Below are 22,453 nucleotides of genomic sequence, written 5' to 3'. Positions count from 1 at the left end.
TAGGTTCGATATGAAATGGATAATATTGAACCATTCCTACGGAACCTACTCCGTAGAGGGTCAACAAATTTAATAATCATAAAAGAAGTCAAAATATATTTAAATAATCGAACATTGGTTAAGGGTATATATCTGTCGGCTAAATCGAATGATACTGTTTAATTTGTTTTTAAGAAATTTTCAGATTTTCCCGGACAAAATCGTGGATTTTTAAAGTATATTTTTAAACGGCCATTCCGGTACTAAATTCAATGATTTCTTAGAAATTTAATATATTTACGATGCAACACTCCCCACCCCCCAATGTTAAGAGTGAGATGAAAAAACTGCAACCAACTTCAGACTGCTGTCATTTCTAAGCCACTCGTCTGACAGCTGTTAAAAATTTTCCAGAGACAGTTAATTATATTGTTTACAAGCGTACAAAAGCTTCCTGGTGAGAATTTTCCAAAAAAAAAAAAGTTATTCGTGATGGAATTCAAGCGTGATAGTGCGATCTCTATATATTTGGTTGGAAAACCACAAGTGACTCTCGTTAGAGCACTCCAGCATTTAAATGTGAATAAATTTTTTGTGTCTCGTACCATAACTCGTTACCTTGATTGGTGACTGGTAGCGTAGACGACGTCAAGGAAGTGGACGGAAGAAAACAGCAATGTTACAAAATGAGGTTCACCGCTTCATTTCCAGCGCCCAATGGCCACCAAAATCTCCGAATACCTAATACGTTGGACTATTGTGTCTGGAGTACTTAAGAAAGTAAGGTTGCCACTTAAAAATACCAAAGTGTCGATCACCTCAAGCAAGCTCTTCGCCGGGAATGGGCCAAAATACCGCAGAGCAACATTCGGGCAGCGTATGACGGTTTAATTGACTTTTGAAGGCCGTAATTCGTGCCAATGATGACCAATTCGAACGAATCTAAACTTATTCTAAAATTTGATGCTATTTCCGACATTTTTTGCTTTCATTCAATATTTTTTTTTTTTTTAATGTAAAAATTATATAAAACTTATAGCGTTTGACTTTGTTGCTGTTTGTTTTTATCTCATCATATTTTATCTCTTATTGCCACTCTAAAATTAATATCTATATTTTTTCCATTGATTCATTTCAAGAGAAACAATAAATCGAGAAAAAGCCGAAACCCCCCACCCCCCACCACCAATACACCACATTCCCATGAATCTGCTATTAAATGTTACTGCTAAGCATAATGGACTCGATAATTGAATTACTGTTGCCTTTTATTGACAAAAAATGAAATTGAAAGCAAAAAGAAGGACGACATTGATACTCGCACACACTCACACACACACACATAAATAAATAAAGATTTCTATGGTTTTTGTTGGTCCGTCTATTCAAATGCAAAATTTAATTAAACTTCATAATTTTTTTTTATGCATAGAAATTGAATTTCTTTTCAAATTAATAATTCGGAGTTTTTTTCTGGATAGACCCTTTTTGTTTGAAGGCCTCAATGAAAAACGTGGAAAGGGGTCAAATGAAATTTTCTGCTTAAATGACTGTAGAAGAAGACGGGAGGGGGGATTCCTATTGTTTTTTCGAGTTTTTTTATACCCTCAGCCATATGGCTACAGAGGGTATATATCATTCGATACGGCCGAAACGTGCTGGTCGAAATAACGGTTTTAGACCCTAGGTCTCTTTGGGCCAAATCCGTTTCAGAACATTTGGAGTCGATCTAGCGATGTCCGTCCGTTCGTCTGTCTGTCTGTCTGTCTGGCTGGTGCGCACGATAACTCTCGAAGGGAGTATCCGATTTGGTCCAAATTGGCTACATCGTAATATTTTTGTCAAACTTAGATCGAGTTCGGAGATGGGCAACTCCTTCTGGTACCTCCCCCACAAAAGGTCGAAATTTTCAAAAAATATATTTTTGCACAGAAAGAGAACGGATAATCTGAATTTGCTCCAACTTTGCAAATCCTAATATTTGCGTCAGTGCTAGGTCTGGTGTGGAAATGGACAATATCGGTCCACTCCATCAAGTAACCCCCCCCCCCACAAATGATCAAAATTTTGAATAATTACAACTCTCATAAAATGTGATGTAAGAGTCCGATTGTCTTCAAATTTCACACATCCTAATATTTGTATTAACCCATGGTCTGGTGTGAAGGGGGAATACATCGGTCCACTCCTTCTGGCACCTTCCCCACAAAATATTGAAATTTTGAAGCTCATAAAACGCCAAATTAACATCCGATTCCATTTAGACTTGGCAATATTGGCCCATTCCTTCGGGATCTGCTCCATAGAGGGTCAGACTTTTGAATAATCTTAACACTAGTCAAAATATATTTAAATAATCGAACATAGGCTGAGGGTATATATCTGGCGGCAATACCGACTGATACTTTTTAACTTGGTTTTGGTTTAAACAAGTTCAAAAGTATCAGTCGGGTTCGCCGACGTATGCATACCCTCATCCTATGTCAGTGTGAGGTTTTGACTTTCTTTTTGATTATTCAAAATGTTGACCCTTTTCAGGGTGAGATAATAAAAACTGCAACAAAGCCAAACGCCATAATTTTATAATTTTATAATTTTATAATTTTTGGCCCAATCCCGGCGAAGCGCATGCTTGAGGTGATCGACACTTTGGTATTTTTTAGTGCCACCCTTGCTTGCCAAAATACTCCAGACACAATAGTCCAACGGATTGGTATCCGGAGATTTCGGTGGCCATTGTGCGCTGGAAATGAAGCGAGGAACCTCATCTTGTAACCATTCTTTGGTGGCGCGTGCTGAGTGCGATGGTGCTGAGTCCGTTGGAATATCCAGGGTCTGCGTCCAAAAAATTTGCGTGCCCAAGGATTTAATACACCCTCCAGAATATTTACGACATGTATTCGATAAATATGAGCGCAGGGCGACCATTGCCTGTTATGGCATTTTGTTTGTTTACAAACTTCAGGACAGCGAAAGTTTTCTCATCGGAGAAAACCAAAATCGGCAGTTCACCACTTTCGACCAAGCGAAGCAACTATTTAGCTCTTTGGAGTCTATTTTCTTTTTGTTGTGTAAGTTTTTGTATTTTTAGAATTTCAATGGCTTTACCCCGAGCTCGGTCGAAAGTGGTGAACTGCCGAATTTTGCTGTCTTCGATGAGAAAACATTCAGTTATCCAGCAGTTTTTAAGCAAACAAAAATGATCGTGTGATCGGCGTTTGCCAAGAGGTCAGCTGAAAGTGTGCACCTTCAGTTGGCCACCAGAACTCCAGAGCCGACCATGGTAATGGTGTGGGCCGCCATAATAGCCGATTATAGCTCTACGCTAGTATTAATCGACCGTGACACCAGAATAAATGCCGAATATTATCGCGAAAATATTCTGGGGGGTATAGTAAAGCCTTGGGCACGCAAACATTTTGACCGCAAACCTTGGACATTCCAACAGGACTCAGCACTTTCGCACTCAGTACGCGCCTCCCAGGAATGATTATAAAATGAGGTTTCTTGCTTCATTGCCTGCGCATAATGGCCATCAAAATCTTCGGATACCAATCAGTTGGACATTTGTGTCTGGAGTATTTTGGAAATAAAAAAAATAAAATAAAAAAATACCAAAGTGTCGATCACCTCAAGCAAGCGCTTCGCCGGAAATGGGCCAGTGCAACATTCGGGCAGCACGTGACTGTTTCAATGGCCGTTTGAAGGCCATATTTCGTGCCAAAGGTGACCAACTCGAACAAATCTAAACTAATTCTAAAATGTGATGCTATTTCCAACATTTTTTGCTTTCATTCCATTAAATTAAAAAAAAAAAAATCTGAAAACTATGAGGTTTGAATTTTTTGCTTTTTTTATCTCACCCTGTGTACCACTATTATTTCACTTTCTCTGAACATTTGTCATGGTCCCCGCAAAGTTCGACATTGATTCGCTGATGTTTGCATCATAAAAAAAAAATTCCTAATTAAAAAAAATAATATGGCCATGATTGATGTCTGTCATTTATTCCTTCGAACCCATTCCAACTCAAACTCCATCAAAAAAAAAAACCTACTAATAAAGTCAGTTGCAAACATCAACGATGGACATTTATGACCGGATATCACAAATTTACGTTAGATGAATGCACCACAGAGATGGTGGGAGGGGTGAACTAACGTACCACTATTCCACTATTCAAATGCCAGCCAGAAATATAGTTTTTTTTTTGATATCGATCGAAATACTAATATGCATGTTTGATACTCAGTTAAAACAAGAGCTACAACAACAAAACCAAATAGAGGAGAGCACAAACCACAAATGACATTTTCGTTGACAGATTTTGCTCGGCTGCTATCACTGCCATTGCGGATACAGCCATGAGATGCAACTCAACATAAATGTAAGTTGGAACAATGTCATCATAATCATTGAGGTCATCATCAAATATTGTTGGGTTACTTGAAATGACATTATTTTATTACAACAGTAACAGCAACAACAACAAACAACAATGACATTCCAAGTTCCAATGGCATTGGATTCAGGGTAGGATGGTTCAAATCCACGATGAGGCCCGTCTAGTACATTTAACGGGTTCAGGTCTAACCCATGACCCAAATTGTAACAAATTTAGTACTATTTAGTAATTTTACTGCGCATTTTCAAAACCAACTTTAATTTTCAAACCTCACACCAAGAGTGACTCGAATACAACATTTCAAAATTTCAGCTTCATGCGTTCACCTTAAACCGAACTCTTCCAAATTTAGTGCCAATTAGTACAGGGTTGTCCATATTCGACGGACCCATCTGGCAACGCCATAACTTTTGATAGAGATGTCACATCGCTTAATGACACACCGTGTTTGAAGCGTCAGTCCAAGCAGATTTTTACCATGAACCAATACAGGCCACGCGAGCGCTCTGAAATTCACATTCAACAGAAGAAGTCAATTGTAAAAACTCAACGTGCTTTTAAAACATTAAAAAATGTGAGAAGTACGCCTTCTAAGAACACCATTATACGAAAAATTTTCGACTGGTAAGGCTCTTTCTAATCCGAAGAGGCCATATAAAAGTCGACCAAGGCGATCGGCCGAGAATATCGCTGTCGTGTACGAGGCAGTGTTAAGAGGTCCCCAAGAACATCCCAAAAACGCCGTTCTCAGCAGTTGGGCATGGCTCGGTCCACTTTACAACAGATTATTCGCATTGATTTGCATTTGTTCCCGTACAAAATTCAATTGACGCAAAGAATGTTGCCTGCGGACAAGCCTCGTCGATTGGAATGGGCCCGTCGAATATGGGCAACCCTGTACAGTTCGCACACTAAGTACACATTTCCAAAACCACCTTCAGGTACCTGAACAAATTTACTTGCCATCCTTGATTCTCATACCAAATTTTTTAGCTCTATCCGTTCACGTTCGAATTTTGCAAAAACCTTTTTGCACATCTAACCTACACTCCGCCAGTGACGTATTTTATTAAGGACCGAACATACACGGATTTTTTAAATTATACTTTATCTGACGGATGTGGATTTTTTTAAAGATTATACAGGTAAACCAAACTTTGATTCTCATAGAGTACTTTTAACCGACAGATAGGAAACTAAAAAAAATTAGAGGGTATGGATTTTTAGAAGAATATTTTTCAGAAGACGTGGATTTTTAAAAGAATAGTATTTTTTTTCAAAAGACCAAACGGACGTGGATTTTTTAAAGAATATTTTTTCAAAGGACCAAACAGACGTGGATTTTTTAAAGAATATTTTTTCAAAGGACCAAACAGACGTGGATTTTTTAAAGAATATTTTTTTTAAAGGACCAAACAGACGTGGATTTTTTAAAGAATATTTTTTTAAAGGACCAAACAGACGTGGATTTTTTAAAGAATATTTTTTTTAAAGGACCAAACAGATTTTTTAATGAATATTTTTTTTCAAAGAACCAAATAGACGTGGATTTTTTAAAGAATATTTTTTCAAAGGATCAAAAAGACGTTGATTTTTTAAGGATTTTTTTTTTCAAAGGACCAAATAGACGTGGATTTTTTAAAGAATATTTTTTTCAAAGGACCAAACAGACGTGGATTTTTTAAAGAATATTTTTTTCAAAGGACCAAACAGACGTGGATTTTTTAAAGAATATTTTTTTCAAAGGACCAAACAGACGTGGATTTTTTAAAGAATATTTTTTTCAAAGGACCAAACAGACGTGGATTTTTTAAAGAATATTTTTTTAACGAACAAGCGCGTTTATTTTAAGAAAATAAAGCCAAGATGTGAGCATAATTTTTCAAATAATCTTTTTTCAAGGATTCTCAAACTTGGATTTTTTAAAGAAGTCTGACTTTTTAAGTTAGTTACTGGAAGAGATGAAAAAAACTGAAACCAACTTCAGACTACTATCATTTATAAGTCACTCGGTCGACAGCTGTTAAAATTATTCCAGTGACAGCTTAATATGTTGTTTACAAGCGTACAAAAGAGTTTTGGTGAGAAATTTCCAGAAAAAAAGTTATTCGTGATGGAATTCGAGCAGGATAGTGTGATTTCTTTGTAAGTGGCTGAAAAACCAAGAGCTCCTGCAAATAAATGTGAATAATTTTTTTGTGTCTCGTACCATTGCTCGTTACCGTGATACTGGTAGCGTTACCCGACGTCAAGGAAGTGGGCGGAAAAAACAGCAACATCAACAGAAATGGGTCGAAAAGTAAAGAAGCAACTTGATCGAAACCCGCATCGCAGTGCTCGAAAAATGGCTCGTGATCTGAACATATCGCAGCATTCCATTCGGCAAATATTGAAATATGAGCTCGGGGTAAAGCCATTGAAATTCCAAAAAGTGCAAGAACTTACACAGCACCAGAAAGAAAATAGACTCAAAAGAGCTAAAAAGTTACTTCGCTTGGTAAAAAAAATTAGGTTTGACGGTATTTTGGTCCTAAAAATGTACACCCAGAGAAAAAATGACAACATCCGTGTATGAAATGACCACATCCGTGTATGATAGTGTATCAACCACGTTTGGTGTCAAAATGAGCACGCTGTTGTCATTTTGACACCGAGATTTTGGCAACGATTTCAACAACAGATGTGCATGAAATGAGCACATACGTGGTCATTTCGAGCACGCCCCGTTGTCAGATTGTCAACGCTTCGTTGTCAGATCGTCAACGCTTCGTTGTCAGATTGTCAACGCTCCGTTGTCGGATTGTCAACGCCCGTTGTCAGATTGAAATCAATGGTGGTCATTTTTTGATATCCGTTCCTTTTCCATTTTATACCCTTAGTAGAAGAAACGACATTTTTTGAAAAGTATTTTATTGAACGAAACCAATTACATAAATTCAATATAAATACATATTTGATTTAACAAAACAATTCGAATTACATATATTCAATGTATAGAAACAAATTAAATTAACTTAAATCTGAAATAAACTTTTCCATTATTCATAGGATATAAGTGAAATGGGTAAGTAATAAAATCTAAAATTGGTATTAAAAAAATTGTATCCTCATTCAGAGAACCAACTTCATACGATTGTAAATGGTAATCAAAGTTTTTAACTTTTACTTGGTTACATAAAATGTAAACATTTTCATTTTCAATTATTAAATGTTTAATTTTGAAAAGTTCAATTGCGGCATTATTTGTTGCTAAATAATAGTTTTTTTTATACCTAGTTCCCTTAAAAAAAATGTCATCAGACACTTTGCAATTTTGGTAATTTAAAACTGGCTTACTTTTTTTGTAACAATATTCCTCTTTTGCCAAATCTTCGATGGTATGCGTATTAATGATAACATTTGGTTCTAAGTTATCTTCGTGTTTTAATAAAAAATTGGAAAATTTCAATCCAGACTTAATAGATAATGAACGACAGGGATTTACTCTTGATGTAGTATTTCCTAAATAGGCTTTTGCTTCCTTGTGTTTAGCTTCGAATCTCATGCTCCAGAGATATTTAAGGGGACCACATTTTCGGATAGCTGTGGGATAGTGGACAAGAAAGTGGTGTTTCGGTTTTAACGAACCGTATAATGTTATATAAAGTGAATGGTGATCTCTAATTAATTCTTCCAATTTTATTAAATCGTCTTCTATATAACTTGGTCTTAAAAGTAAATCGATTATTTGTAATAATATTATAAAAACTTTCCAGTGATCGTTGGAGAAAGGAATTAAATCGCCTACCATTAAAGGTAAAAAATTAGTAAAACACATAGTTTCACTAGCTGTCATTTTTAAGTTATAGTTTTTCAATCTACATAAATCTAGTGGTCCAGATTTATTTCCCACTTCAATTTCTCCAAATTGGAATAAAGATTTTCTGCTGTTAATACAATCTAACGTAACAATATTTTCTTGAATCAGCCCGAGAATTACATTAGACATATCGTAGACACATATGCCCTCGAAAATGTCATGCATAATATCAAAACAAAAATTTTCAGTGACGTTAAAATTTGGTAAAGATTCGAAGATACACTTGTTTTTAATACCTGTTTCTTGAAAATTATTTTCCAATACATTTGAGTTGTAATTCTCTTGGTTTCTTAAACTATCTAAATGCTGAATTGCGTCGAATTGCATTTGGGACTTTTTTCTTCTACATACCCGGCAAAATCTTTTAGAGTTAAATGATTGCACGTAGCCTAAAATACTATTAACTGCTAAATTATCTCCAATAATTACACCTAAAATAAAATGCACCTTCTGAACACTTTGTTGAACACAAATTTCAACCCCTTCTTCTAGAATTTTTAACTCTTCTACAAGATTGTGAAATGAAACTTCATTTCCACGTTCTTTTAAATCCTTTGATGGTATAAACGCAGCAGTTAATATATAATCAAGTTTTGACAACAAGTGCTGTGGCATTGAAGGAAAGCTAATATAACAACCACATATGGAAAATGTATGGGTTCCAAGAGGATTATTAATTTGAAAATCATCCATGTAAAGGACATAGGGAATAACTAAATTGTACTGATATTTTAATAATTTAGTTTTATATAACTCACCGTTTGTAAAATTTTGTAAAACAGGTGAATTTAGGAATTTTTTGGAGTTTTCTAATGTCAAATCTAAGAGATTTGGAATTTTAAAAAGGGCACTTATCATGAATTTCAGTGGCATTATATAAATATTGGATAACTTTGGACCTAAACTGGGATTTCCGCTGATAACAATTTCCGAGACTTGATTGCTAATTACATAAACCTTTGGATCATCATAAAAGTTTAGTTCTTTTAAAATTTTTAAAAGTCTATATTCCGTTCTAGTTTCTTCGAAAGGATTTTTACAAAAGTTTAGTAAGTACCTTAAGTCTTCATAATTTGGATGATCAGTTATATATTTTTCAATTGTACATGAAATGGATGAAAGCAGAATTGAAACAGAATGTTGTATTTCTATAACATGATTTCTAGGCATATAGCTTTGACCATGTAATTGTAAAGACAGATATAAGGTTTTCTTTTTCAAAACATTTAAATCCTTTTCTATTGTATTGTTGTTAATAACAGTTTCACTGTTTGTATAATCATTTTCTTTTGATGATGACATTTCAACTGGCACATTAATGGCTTTAACCATTGGTGGAGCTTTTGTGTGATTCTTGTGAAGTTTTTCTAAATGAATTCTGAATGACGTAAATTTTGTAAATGTTTGCTTACAGTTGTCCTGAACGCATTGTACTTTTAAAAATTTAGTGGACATTAAATGGTCTGTTTTCAAATGAGCTATTAAAAGATTTGCCTTATCAAAATGCTTACGGCAACGAAAGCAAATATACATTTTGAATTGTACTTTAATTATTGTTGCAGAAATTAATAAGTGAAGTCAAATTAACTGATTTTATATCATATACAGTATTAATTTCATAAAAATATTTTTGGATAAAAATCCATGGAATTTGGCAGGCATTTGGATATTTTAAAGAAAGTGCATGAAAAATTTTAAAACATGTATCTAAACATTCGAGGAACGATTGAAATTTTAACAAATTGTGGTTAAAAAAAACATAAAAACCTTTTATATTGAAATCGGACAAACCCTCCACAATTATAAATGGCTGTATAGTTAATCCAGCATTGTAATACTTTTCAGTGACTGTATCAATTTGCCTTTTATAATCGTTAATTGTCGGTAGTCGCAGTACGAAACTTTCCTGCGAATCAGCTATTGTTACTTTTTTTCGTAATTTACCGTTTCCACATTTAAACCTAGCAGGTGATGGTAAAACTGAATTCAACAGTATTGCGTATATATAATCTTGAGCATCTGCAACCGAAATATAAAATAAATATTACTTTTAATGTTTATGATAAATCAGGAATTAAAATTTACCTATGCTGCTTGCCGTCAAAACATTTGCGAAGAGTTGTTTGCAATGTTCGTTATGAATATTTTTCCCATAATAATTGTAAATTTTTTTCTTAAATTGGTCCCATTTAGAAAGTAGAAGATTGCCTTTCTGTGGATACATAATATCGAAATCAATGTTGACCTAAAACGAAACATTAGTATCCATATACAAATAAATAGCTCATGGCTACTTACCAATTCTGAAGCTCTTGCATCGGACAACTTCGTCCATTCAAGGAGAAATGTATGGCTACTTAAATTTTTTATATCTCTTTGCCGTATGTTAAAAGATCTTTTCCATTTTTCGCAGATCGATCCCCAATCATTACATTCTCTTAGTAAGGAAGCTTTCAATGAATTTTCAACTGATTCATCAATTTCGGGAACATCTTTGTTACAAAAATTAGGAGATGTGTGAGTTGCTGCTTTGCTTGTGCTAGGCTCGGAAATCAAAAGCTTTATTCTTTTGGACTTCTTGTTTCTATACTTGGCATAAAGTTTTCCGCTTGCGTTGTTCTTTCCTTTTCTTGAAATGTAATAATAATCCTAAAAATAAAGACATATTATAAGTTAAGAAACTACATAATCAGATACGTTGTTTATATTGTTAATCTTACCCTCATTTCGTTTTCAAGAGGAAAAACGGAACAAATTTCATCCAATATGCGCATATAGTCTTGAGTGTAAAGAGTAACATTGTTGGTTAAAATATCTTCAATAATTATATTAATTATATCATCTCTTTGCTCGTCACTTAATTTCTTATTAACGCTACTACATTCAAGCGCTAGTTTCCCCTTCGAGGTATGTGTTAACAATTCCGTTAGATCCTATATTAAATAAAAAAACTACATTAACTATGCTTACACAAATATTACTCTTACCTTACCTCTGACAAAATTCCTTTGGCTTTTGAGCAGTTCGAACCTGTAGTGTCGGGAGTACCAGGAGTACTTGCAGGTGTCTCGTTGCGTTTCCACCATTCACCTATTTTAGATGGAACTGACATAGTTTCGTCATCAATCCCGAGCTATTGTTATGACAATATTAATACTGAGTTCAACTCTGTAAAACAAATAATACGTACCTTTCGTTTTTTCCAAGCAAAGAGCTTTTCTCTGAATTCAACACGCAGTCCCAATGGTGGCACTGCTTCCTTTAAATCTTCTTTTTTCAAGTACTGCAAGCTGCGAAATGTTACATGTGATGCTAAAAGAACAAAAAAGAAAATTCTTTGTTAATTACACTGATTAACTGAAAAATTCATTTTTATTTACTTACCTTTTAATTGTTCAAAAAGCGACTCCATATTTATTCCTTTTAAGAACTCCCTTAACATATAATCGTCCTCATTGTTTTCCGCATCTTGACTGCTGCAATGGTTTGTATCGCGAACCACAACAATATTGCCATCGATTTCTAACAACTCACCAATGATATTTTGAGGATCTTGCGAATTATTATTCATTTTCAATAAATTTTTTGCACAATGCGTCCTTTCTCTTTCAATAACACGGAAAAAATGGTAAATATGCAGCCGATTGCACACGAGTAAAAAAAATGACAACGGTGGTGCATGATTCATACACGGTAGTTGCTAAAATGGCAACGATCGTGTACGATTCATGCACGTCGGTGTACAAAGTAACAACGGTGGTGCATCATTATGCAGGTGGTGGTGCATAATTCATACACGACCGGTGTCATATTGACAACGACCGTGTGTGAATCATGCACCACCGTTGTCATTTTTTACTCGTGTGTAATCGGCTGCAATTACCAATATTACAAATGGACAAATTAAGCACGGCTGTTGTTGGTACCGAAAGTTGACCACGTCTCGGTGTCAATTTGAGCACGTTCGTGCACAATTCACCAACAGCCGTTGTTGAAAAATATAACAACGGGTCGTTGCGAAAATGACAACATACGTGCTTGATTTCGCAACGGGATTTTTCCCTCAGTGTATATAATGGATAATCCATGTTTTGGTCTGTAAGAAAATACTTTAAAAAAAAATCAAGTTTTATGGTGTACTGGATTTAAAATGTTTTTTTTTTTTTTAATGGCGTTTTCCGCTGACAAAGTCCTTAATTTTTTTTTTTTTAAATTATTATCTTTTCTGCTGAAAAAGTCCTTCAAAAATATATGTAAAAAATTAAAAAAAAAAATCCTCAAATATAAATCTAAAATAACTCAGCTTTTTTGCTTTGCCAACATAAATTATCCCTAAATCCCAAGAAACAATAATTTTTGGGTCATTTTATTTTACTTTATACAAAAGTGAAACAAGACAAAACGAAATGCAAGCACTTGCAAAAATCCATCTCCCATCCCCAAAAATAGCTAAAATAAATGAATACAACAGAAGCAAAAGGAAAAAGAAAACAAAGAAACAAATAAAAAGGAAACCATTATTTCAAGATGTGCCATTATAAAAATCAAATCAATCACATTACCCCTCCCCAAAATACACAGGCAGTACTACTACTGGTACCACACATACACACACACACACACGCACACATACCACATGGCCAAAAAGGATAATAACTCTAAAATGTAATGCTTGCGTTATTATTTAAAATACTGCAGGATATAAATCATGGCAAACCTATTTCTATAGTTTTATGCATTTTTGACTTTATTCTCTGCTCTCCACGGCTCTCTCCCATAGTATCCTTCTACTTTTGCCTTTGGCTCCATTCTCCATTTTCTTAGGGTTGCCCCCCAATGTTTTTGGGTGCATTCCCATTTGCGGAAAATATATTTGAAATGTTGCAAAACTGCAATATCGCAGGGACCAACCCAGCTTCATTGATGTCGGAGACGAGTGGTGGTGAGAAGGGGATGAAAAAGTGAGCTAAACACAGGATACCGGCAAAATGGCACAGAGACGAAGTGACGAAACAAATATATTGTACCGGAAACAATGACAGTCAAACCGATTGCTGGCTGCGGTGCCTGTGAAATGGTAAAAATGTTGTACACAGATACATACAGTTATGCCATCATAAAATCGACCACACACAGACACAAGTCAAACATATGTGCAATAAAACGGCTGAGTTGGGTGCAATAACAAACCGAAGCAACCAATAGACAACCCAACACACACACACAAACGCAGATATATGGATACGGACACATTTGCCGACATAATGTTTCCGGTATTGGCAAAACTGTTGATGATAGAGGGAACAAAAATAACAAACGCAATATTATATTAGTTTTATATTTTCTTTGTTGCTACTAAAAATAAAAATTATCCACATAAGCTGGATCATTGAATATTTTTTTATCCAAGTCTGTTGGATCCTTGAATAAAAATTATTTTAAAAACGACGTCGGTTGGATCCTTAAATAAAAATTATTTTAAAAACGACGTCGGTTGGATCCTTGAATAAAAAATTATTTTAAAAACGACGTCGGTTGGATTCTTGAATAAAAAATTATTTTAAAAATCCACGGCTGTTGGATCCTTAAATAAAAATTATTTTAAAAACGACGTTGGCTGGATCCTTGAATAAAAAATTATTTTAAAAACAACGTCGGTTGGATCCTTGAATAAAAATTATTTTTAAAATCGACGTCTGTTGAATTATTGAATAAAAAAATATTTTAAAAATCCACGTCTGGTAGATCCTTGAATAAAGATTATTTTTAAGATCCTTGAATAAAAAGTATTTTTAAAATCGACGTCTGTTGGATCCTTGAATAAAAAATTATTTTAAAAATCCACGTCTGTTGGATCCTTCAATAATTTTTTTTAGATTCCGTTGGATCCTTGATTTATTTTAATTCACGAATGTTGGATCGTTGAAAAAAAAATCATTCTTATAAAAATCCTTGTTTTTTTTTTTTAAATCTACGTCTTTTCAAACCTTGATTTCATTTAAATCCACGTTTTTTTGATCCTTGATTTTTTTAATCCACGTTTTTTTGGACCCTTAATATTTTTTAAATCCACATCCGTTGGATCCTTAATTTTTTTAAATTCACGTCTGTTGGATCCTTGATTTCTTTTAAAGGTCCACGTCAGCTGGATCCTTGAAAAATATTATTTTAAAAATCCATCCTTGATTTTTTGGGTCAATTTTTAAAAAACCTTCGTCTTTCTCTTCCTTGAAAAAAATTATTTTAAAAATCCACGTCTGTTTACTCTTGAAAAAATATTCTTTTAAAAAACAACGTCTGTTTACTCTTGAAAAAATATTCTTTTAAAAAACCACGTCTGTTTACTCTTAAAAAAATATTCTTTTAAAAAAACACGTCTGTTTACTCTTGAAAAAATATTCTTTTAAAAAACCACGTCTGTTTACTCTTGAAAAAATATTCTTTTAAAAAATCCACGTCTGTTTACTCTTGAAAAAATATTCTTTAAAAAAATCCACGTCTTTTTACTCTTGAAAAAATATTCTTTTAAAAAACCACGTCTGTTTACTCTTGAAAAAATATTCTTTTAAAAATCCACGTCAGTTCACTATTGAAAAAATATTCTTTAAAAAAATCCACGTCAGTTTACTATTGAAAAAATATTCTTTAAAAAAATCCATGTCTTTTGGTCCTTTGAAAAAATATTCTTTAAAAAAACAATGTCTTTTGGGTCCTTTGAAAAAATATTCTTTAAAAAAACAATGTCTTTTGGGTCCTTTGAAAAAATATTTTTAAAAATTTCACGTCTATTTGGTCCCTTGAAAAAATAATTTTTAAAAAATCCACGTCGATTTGGTCCTTTGAAGAAATATTCTTTAAAAAATTCACGTCTCTTTGGTACTTTGAAAAAAGATTTTTTAAAAAAATCCACGTCGGTTAAGTCCTTGAAACAATATTCTTTAAAAAAATGCTCATCTTTTTGGTCCTTTGAAAAAATATTCTTTAAAAAATCCACGTCTTTTTGGTCCTTTGAAAAAAATATTCTTTAAAAAATCCACGTCTGATTGGTCCTTTGAAAAAATATTCTTTAAAAAATCCACGTCTATTTCTTCCTTTTAAAAATATATTTTTAAACAAATCCACGTCTATTCCTTTGAAAAAATATTTTTAAAAAAATCCACGTCTATTCAGTGCTTTGAAAAAAATATTTTTTAAAAAATCCACGTCTATTTGGTCCTTTGAAAAAATATTTTTTAATAATCCACGCATTTTTCTTCTTTGAAAATATAATTTTTAAGAAAATCCACATCTGTTTACTTCTTGAAAAAATATTCTTAAAAAAATCCACGTCTATTTGGTCCTTTAAAAAAATATTCTTTAAAAAATCCACACATTTTTCTTCTTTGAAAAAATATTCTTTTAAAAAATCCCCATCTGTTTAGTTCTTGAAAAATAAATCTTTACAAAAAATCCACGTCTATTTGGTTCTTTAAAAAAATAATCTTTAAAAAAATCCACGTCTGTTTGTTCCTCAAAAAAATTTCCTTTTTTTATCCTTGAGAAAATATTCTCTGAAAACGTTTCCACATTTTGTGGTCTATTGATCCTTTTAAGCAAAAATATTTCCACCGCGCTGAGCGACAAATGCTTCTGACAACGGTTTATTAAAATAATGTCATTTTGTCACTTCTTCATTAAATTGCCAAAATCCAGAGGCTGGAGGTAAACCTTTATTTGACAACTTACCTCAAGTTTCTTTTGTCTTCCAGAAAAGAGAGAAAAAGAAAAACGAGAAAATAATAATTTCATTATTAAATGATTGTCATTAATCGGAAAAGGACATATGGGGATAGGTATACAATTGAAGACAATAATCGAATGAATGGCCAACTGCACTCATTATCTCACGTACATGAGCCATTGATTATACGCCTCAGGACATGTCGCAATGAACACGCCACACAAAAGAAAATATCCTTAACGCACAATGACATGTGTGTTCTTTTTTTGGTTCTTTTTGTCAGGACTTTTCTTTTTCACTTCCTGGAAGTAAACATCAACAATTTTTATGTTTCTGTCCTTCTTTTTATTTTTTTATTTTTTGGTTTATTGACAACAACAAAGGCGACAACATTCTTTCACTTGAAGTCCATTTCATTTTGTAGAGTAAACACACATTTATAATTACCTCAGGAGGAGACGGACCAGCCGAAGAAGAAAAGGCAAATGACAGGAAAAAAGGACTGCAAAAAAAAAAAATGAGGGAAAAAAATCAACAAATTATTCCCTGGGAAAACCGACCACCCACCGATCTCTGTATTTCTCTGAATAATGGAAATATCATTTACCAGTATTGTGGAGCCCAGAAGGTATTAAATGACTTAATACAATGCCTTAAGCACACACACACGGATCCACTATGGTACAGCCACAGAAATTCACATTCGAACCATTTAGCCACAGGACTGAAATGATGGGCCATCTTTATTTTTATTTCAATGTTGAAGGACGTGCCCAAGTGCGTGTGATTGTGTGTGTGTGTGTGCGTACGAGTGGTTAATTTATATGTCAATGTTAATGTAAATGCCAGCATGTAAATTACAATATTTCTGTTTTATTTTCGCAAAAAAACGAAGGACGAATTATTGATATTTTCTTTTGTATTACCACTACTTGAACACCTCGTTGGACAAATAAAGCTCACATACATTGTCATATAAATTTTCATTTTGAAAATGGAAAATCAACATAGTCATATTTAATTTCATTGCATCAAATGAATGATTGATTTATAGAAAAATGTTCAAAATATCAAACAGATGTGGATTTTCGAAGGAGTGTTTTTTTCAAGGACCAAACAGACGTGGCTTTTTGAAGGCGTATTTTATTAAGGACCGAACATACACGGTTTTTATTAATTATATTTTTTCAAACTACTTGGATGTTAAAGGCTATATGTTTCTGAAGGATCTGGATTTTTGTAAAGAACAAACAGGGACACCAAAAGGGGATTTTTATAGAGTACTTTTAAAGGACAAACAGGATACTTAACGTAGATTTTTAAGGATCAAACAAACGGTTTTAACTAATACTTCTTCGAATTGAATTTAAAAAAAAATAGAGGGCAAGGATTTCCAGGAGAATATTCAAAGGACGTGGGTTTTTTAAAGATTATTTTTTTAAAAGGATCAAACAGACGTGGATTTTTTAAAGAATATTTTTTTCAAAGGACCAAACAGACGTGGATTTTTTAAAGAATATTTTTTTCAAAGGACCAAACAGACGTGGATATTTTAAAGATTATTTTTTAAAAGGATGAAACAGACGTGGATTTTTTAAAGAATATTTTTTCAGGAATTATTTTTTAAAGACTAGAAGTGAGTATAATTTTTCAAGTAATGTTTTGGATTTTTTAAAAAATTATCTGACTTCCTAAGTTAGTATTGTGAAGAATAATCTGTCCATCACACCTTGCAATTACAATAACATATTTGTACCCACAGCCATATGTCTAAAAAGGATATACTGGAAGAGATGAAAAAAACTGCAACCAACTTCAGATTGCTGTCATTTCTAAGTCACTCGTCCAACAGCTGTTAAAATTATTCCAGTGATAGCTCATTTTATTGTTTACAAGCGTCAGATGCGTTTTGGTGAGAAGTTTCCAGAAAAAAGTTATTCGTGATGGAATTCAAGCGTGATAGTGTGATTTCTTTATATTTGGCTGGAAACCCGTAAGTGGCTATCGTTAGAGCACTCCAGCATTTAAATCAGAATAAATATTTTGTGTCTCGTACCATCGCTCATTACCGTGATACTGGTAGCGTAGCCCGACATATGTGAAGGAAGTGGACGGAAGAAAACAGCAACATCAACAGAAATGGTTCGAAAAGTAAAGAAGCGACTTGATCGAAACCCGCGTCGCAGTGGCCGAAAAACGGCAAATATTGAAAAATGAGCTCGGGTTAAGGTCATTGGAATTCCAAAAAGTGCAAAAACTTACACCGCAAAGGAAAGAAAATAGCCTCAAAAGAGCTGAAGAGTAGCTTCACTTTGCCAAACGAAAGTGTTGAACTGCCGAATTTGGTTTTCTCCGATGAGAAAACATTCATTGTTTATTTGCCAAAGAGGTCAGGTGAAGTCAAGCGCCGGCCATGATGATGGTGTGGACCGACATAACATAAAAGCAACCGATGGTCGCTTTCCGCTCATATTAATCGACATCTCGTATTAAATGTCATCAGAATAAATACAGAATGCTAACGCGAAAACATTCTGGAGGGTGTATTAAAGTCTTGGGAACGCAGACATTTTGACGGGCATACCTTGGACATTCCAACAGGACTTAGCACCATCGCACTCAGCACGCGCCACCCAAGAATGGTTACAAAATGAAATTCCCCGCTTCATTTCCAGCGCACAACGGCCACCAACGGATACCAATCCCTTAGACTATGGTGTCTGGAGTATTTTGGAAAGTAAGGTTGGCATTAAAAAATACCAAAGTGTCGATCACCTTAAGCAAGCGCTTCGCCGGGAATGGGCCAAAATATCGCAGAGCAACATTCGAGCAGCGTGTGACGGTTTCATTGGCAGTTTGAAGGCCATAATTCTATGCCAAAGGTGACCAATGTGAACAAATTTAAACTTATTCTAAAATCTGATGCTGTTTCCGACATTTTTTGCTTTCATTGAATAAAATTTAGAAAAATGTAAAAATTATGGCGTTTCTCTTTGCTGCAGTCTTTTTTATTTCACCCTATCATTTGATACGGTCAAAACATGCCTCATCGGATTAATGGTGTTAGGTCTAAGTCTCTTTGGACCATATCCATTTCAAGTCATTTGGAGTCGACTTAGCGATGTCTCTCTGTCCGTATGTCTCTCTGTCTGGCTGGTGCGCACAATAACTCTCAAAGGGAGTATTCGATTTGGTCCAAAATTGGTACATCGTAATATTTTTATCGAACTTGGATAGAGTTCCGAGATGGGCCAAATTGGTGTACTCCTTCTGTTGCCTCCCCCACAAAAGGTAAAAAAAATATTTTACTACACAGAAAGAGTGAGGATAATCCGATTTTATTCCAACGGTGCAAAAATCGAATATTTACATCAGTGCTAGGTCAGGTGCGAAAGTGGGCAATATCGGTCGACTCCATCAAGTACCTTCCTTACAAAGGGTAATAATTTTGAAAAATTAGAACGCTTATAATACTTTCTACTTCTATTAACTGTGAAGATGGGATTTATCGGTCCACTCCTTCTGGACCATTTCTTCTGGTACCGATAATACCAATACCATATCAATATTTTTATCTATATTAAATAATGCATGAAAACGGAATATTTCGGTCGCCTATATCAGGGGTAACGTACATTTTAACATTTTCAAAAAATTATCTCATATAGAGTGAAGGATGTAGTCAATATACTCCAGCGCTGGCACGTCTCAATATTAATATCATATTTATTTAGGTCCGATGTGAAATGCAAAAATTTTGGCCCATGTCTTCGGAACCTACTCTTTAGAAGAACAACGATTTGAATAATCATAAAATAAGTCAAAAAATATTTAAATAATCGAACATTGGCTGAGGATATACATCTGTCGACAACTGCCAACTTATACTTTTTTACCTGTTTTAACGACCCTTTGACTACCAAGTGTTTTTTGTTAAAAAGTGTTTTTTTTTCGAAGGACCCTATCAAAGGTAACATTTTTACCATCACAATTTTTCTTATGTTTTCCAATTGAAGATCCTTCTTTGTGTTATTTCTTCAGCTACATTTCATGATTCATTTATAGCCTATTCATCTTTAACTGTGATATGCAATCATACCTTGGTCCTTACAATATCCTATTGTAAAATTTCCATTATGTTGCCCTTTTACAAAAAGTCAAAGAAATGTGAATGGAATTGCCAAAGAAAAAGAAGTAAAGTTTTTTTTTTTTTTCATAGTACCTAGAACACATTGCCATTATCCACATCCTGTTGAGTGGATGTATTGCTTCCATCTTTTATTTGCAAGTACTGCAGCCTGCCAGGATTCTTTGGCTTGTCTATTTCTGCGAATGCCAACGGAAGTCATCATGAACTTGTCAAATGGAGGTGAACAGACTTTTTATCGAAAATTTGAGAACGAAGAAAAAAAATATGCAGAAAAACAACATTCATATCCTTTCAACGGAATTTCTGACATTTGCAAACAAAACGATGAGATTCATTTAAATTCATTTAAATATTGAAATTGTTTTCCAGGTAGGTGTTTATTTTTATACCCTCCACCATAGTATGGAGGGTATATTAAGTTTGTCATTCCGTTTGCAATACCTCGAAATATACATTTTAGACCCCACAAAGTATATGTGTCCTTGATCAGCATAAAATTCTATGTCGATTTAGCGATGTTCGTCCGTCTATCCGTCTGTGGAAATCTCTCTAGCTTCCGAACGAATTGAAATAGATTGATAAAATTTTACTGAAATGTATGTTATATCTGCATTACTGTTGGTATTGAAAATTGTCTGTGCCGGTCCACGGCCCACATATAACGGTATCTCCCGATAAACCGAATTTTGATGATTATACCGACATTATTCACCGAAATTCTTTTAAATTTGGTATTTGCAGTTCGTGATGGGTATTACAGCCTAAGACAGAAAATTGTGTGTGCAGGTCCACGTCTTCGTATGGCTCCCACATAATGGTACCTTCCGATAGTCGGAATTTTGATAATTTTAGCGACATTTTTCACCGGAATTGTTTTAAATTTGGTATTTGCAGTTCGTAATGGGTACTACAGCCAAAGGCAGAAAATTGTCTGTGCAGGTCCACGTCTTCGTATAGCTCCCACATAATGGTACCTCACGATATTCAGTATTTTAATGATTATACCGACATTATTCACCGAAATTCTTTTAAATTTGGTATTTGAATTTCTTAATGGATACTACAGCCTATTACAGAAAATTGTCTGTGCCGGTCCACGTCTGCGTATAGCTCCCACATAATGGTATCTCCCGATATTCGGAATTTCGATGATTTTGGCGACATTATTCACCGGAATTGTCTAACATTTGGTATTAAAATTCCGTAATGGATACTACAGCCTAAGACAGAAAATTGTCTGTGCCGGTCCACGTCTTCGTATAGCCTCCATATAACGGTACCTCCCGATATTCGGTATTTTAGATTTTAGCAACATTATTCACCGGAATTGTTTCAAATTTGGTAATGGATACTACAGATAAAGACAGAAAATTGTCTGTGCAGGTTCACGTCTTCGTATAGCCCCCATATAACGGTACCTCCCTACATTCGGTATTTTAATGATTATACCGACATTATTCACCGGAATTCTTTCAAATTCGGTATTTGGTGTTCGTAATGGATGCTACAGCCTGAGACAGAAAATGTTAATTGCCGGTCCTCGTCTTCGTATAGCCTCCATATAACCCCACCTCCCGATATGCGGTATTTTAACGATTTTAGCTACATTGTTACCGATTTTTTGTTAAGTTTCGCATTTGAATATTGTAATGGCTTATGACAAATTATTATTATATAGACCCTAATTTTTTAACAGATTTGTTTAACGAATTTTCTTGTTTTTGAGAATTGCCAAATTCGTTACAAATGGTGGAGGGTACTCAAAGTTCGGGCCGGCCAAACTTAAAGCTCTTTTGCTTGTTTCTTCTCCTTTTTTGCATTTATTCCGTTTTGGAAAAATAATATATTTTTCAGTTGAATCTTATAAATATTTTGTGTGTGATTTTCTCCTGCATGCTCTCAGCATGCACTGATGCCCTCGCAAGCAAATAACAGCAATTGTCGTTGCATTACTTACAAGGAAATCTATTTTTCGCTTCTCCTTTTTTTCTCTTCTTCTTCTTTTTAGTGGAAAAACATATCAACAGCACATATATATAAAATGCTTTGCATTTTCCCATTTTTCTTTAGATTTTCATTTTTTTCTTTAATAAAAGTGTGAAAAACAAATTTTCCAAATTCCTAGATTTTATTTGAAACGTGATTTCATCGTTTCGTTTCTTGACATTGTCAGTCGCGTTCTTCATTTGACGTGACGTGTTTGAGAATATTTAAAATATTTAATTTTGCAACTCCACAATGGAGAAAACTTTGGAGCGGTGCAGAGAATAGTTAGGTGTCACATTTCCTACCTCTCTTGTAGAGCATTGCTGTCTCTTTATCAGATTTGTTTTTTTTTTT

General features: G+C 34.2%; 2 protein-coding genes across 6 annotated transcripts in view; one reads left to right on the top strand and one right to left on the bottom strand.

The window, feature by feature from the left end:
• The window catches only part of LOC101895370 (syndecan), a 577,194-nt gene that overhangs the window by 300,386 nt on the left and 254,355 nt on the right, over nt 1–22,453 (top strand). The gene's annotated exons all lie outside the window — the stretch shown is intronic.
• Nucleotides 10,256–12,585, bottom strand: LOC131803893 (uncharacterized). Of its 2 annotated transcripts, XM_059125758.1 has the most exons (5): nt 11,434–12,585; nt 11,236–11,376; nt 10,964–11,176; nt 10,542–10,892; nt 10,256–10,488 (listed from the first exon to the last, which is right to left on the bottom strand). In XM_059125758.1, the coding sequence occupies exons 2-5, from the start codon at nt 11,353–11,355 to the stop codon at nt 10,318–10,320; spliced, it is 855 nt and encodes a 284-aa protein (XP_058981741.1). In that variant the 5' UTR covers nt 11,356–11,376; nt 11,434–12,585; the 3' UTR covers nt 10,256–10,317. The 2 variants fall into 2 exon arrangements, with proteins under 2 accessions (XP_058981741.1, XP_058981740.1); XM_059125757.1 differs by having other exon boundaries at nt 10,256–10,892; nt 11,236–12,585.

This window comes from Musca domestica, unplaced genomic scaffold (genome assembly GCF_030504385.1).
Source record: "Musca domestica strain aabys unplaced genomic scaffold, Musca_domestica.polishedcontigs.V.1.1 35, whole genome shotgun sequence".
Classification (NCBI taxonomy): domain Eukaryota; kingdom Metazoa; phylum Arthropoda; class Insecta; order Diptera; family Muscidae; genus Musca; species Musca domestica.
The sequence above is the reverse complement of the archived record's forward strand: the minus strand, read 5'-3'. Positions and strand labels throughout refer to the sequence as shown.

What these genes read in the sequence shown, in the direction of transcription:
- LOC131803893 (XM_059125757.1), bottom strand. Translation starts at nt 11,355, where the DNA reads ATGTCAGTTCCATCTAAAATAGGTGAATGGTGGAAACGCAACGAGACA. An exon ending in CCAAAGGAATTTTGTCAGAG is followed by an intron (nt 11,177 to 11,235) that starts GTAAGGTAAGAG and finishes TATTTAATATAG; the next exon opens with GATCTAACGGAATTGTTAAC. An exon ending in CTCTTGAAAACGAAATGAGG is followed by an intron (nt 10,893 to 10,963) that starts GTAAGATTAACA and finishes CTTTATTTTTAG; the next exon opens with GATTATTATTACATTTCAAG.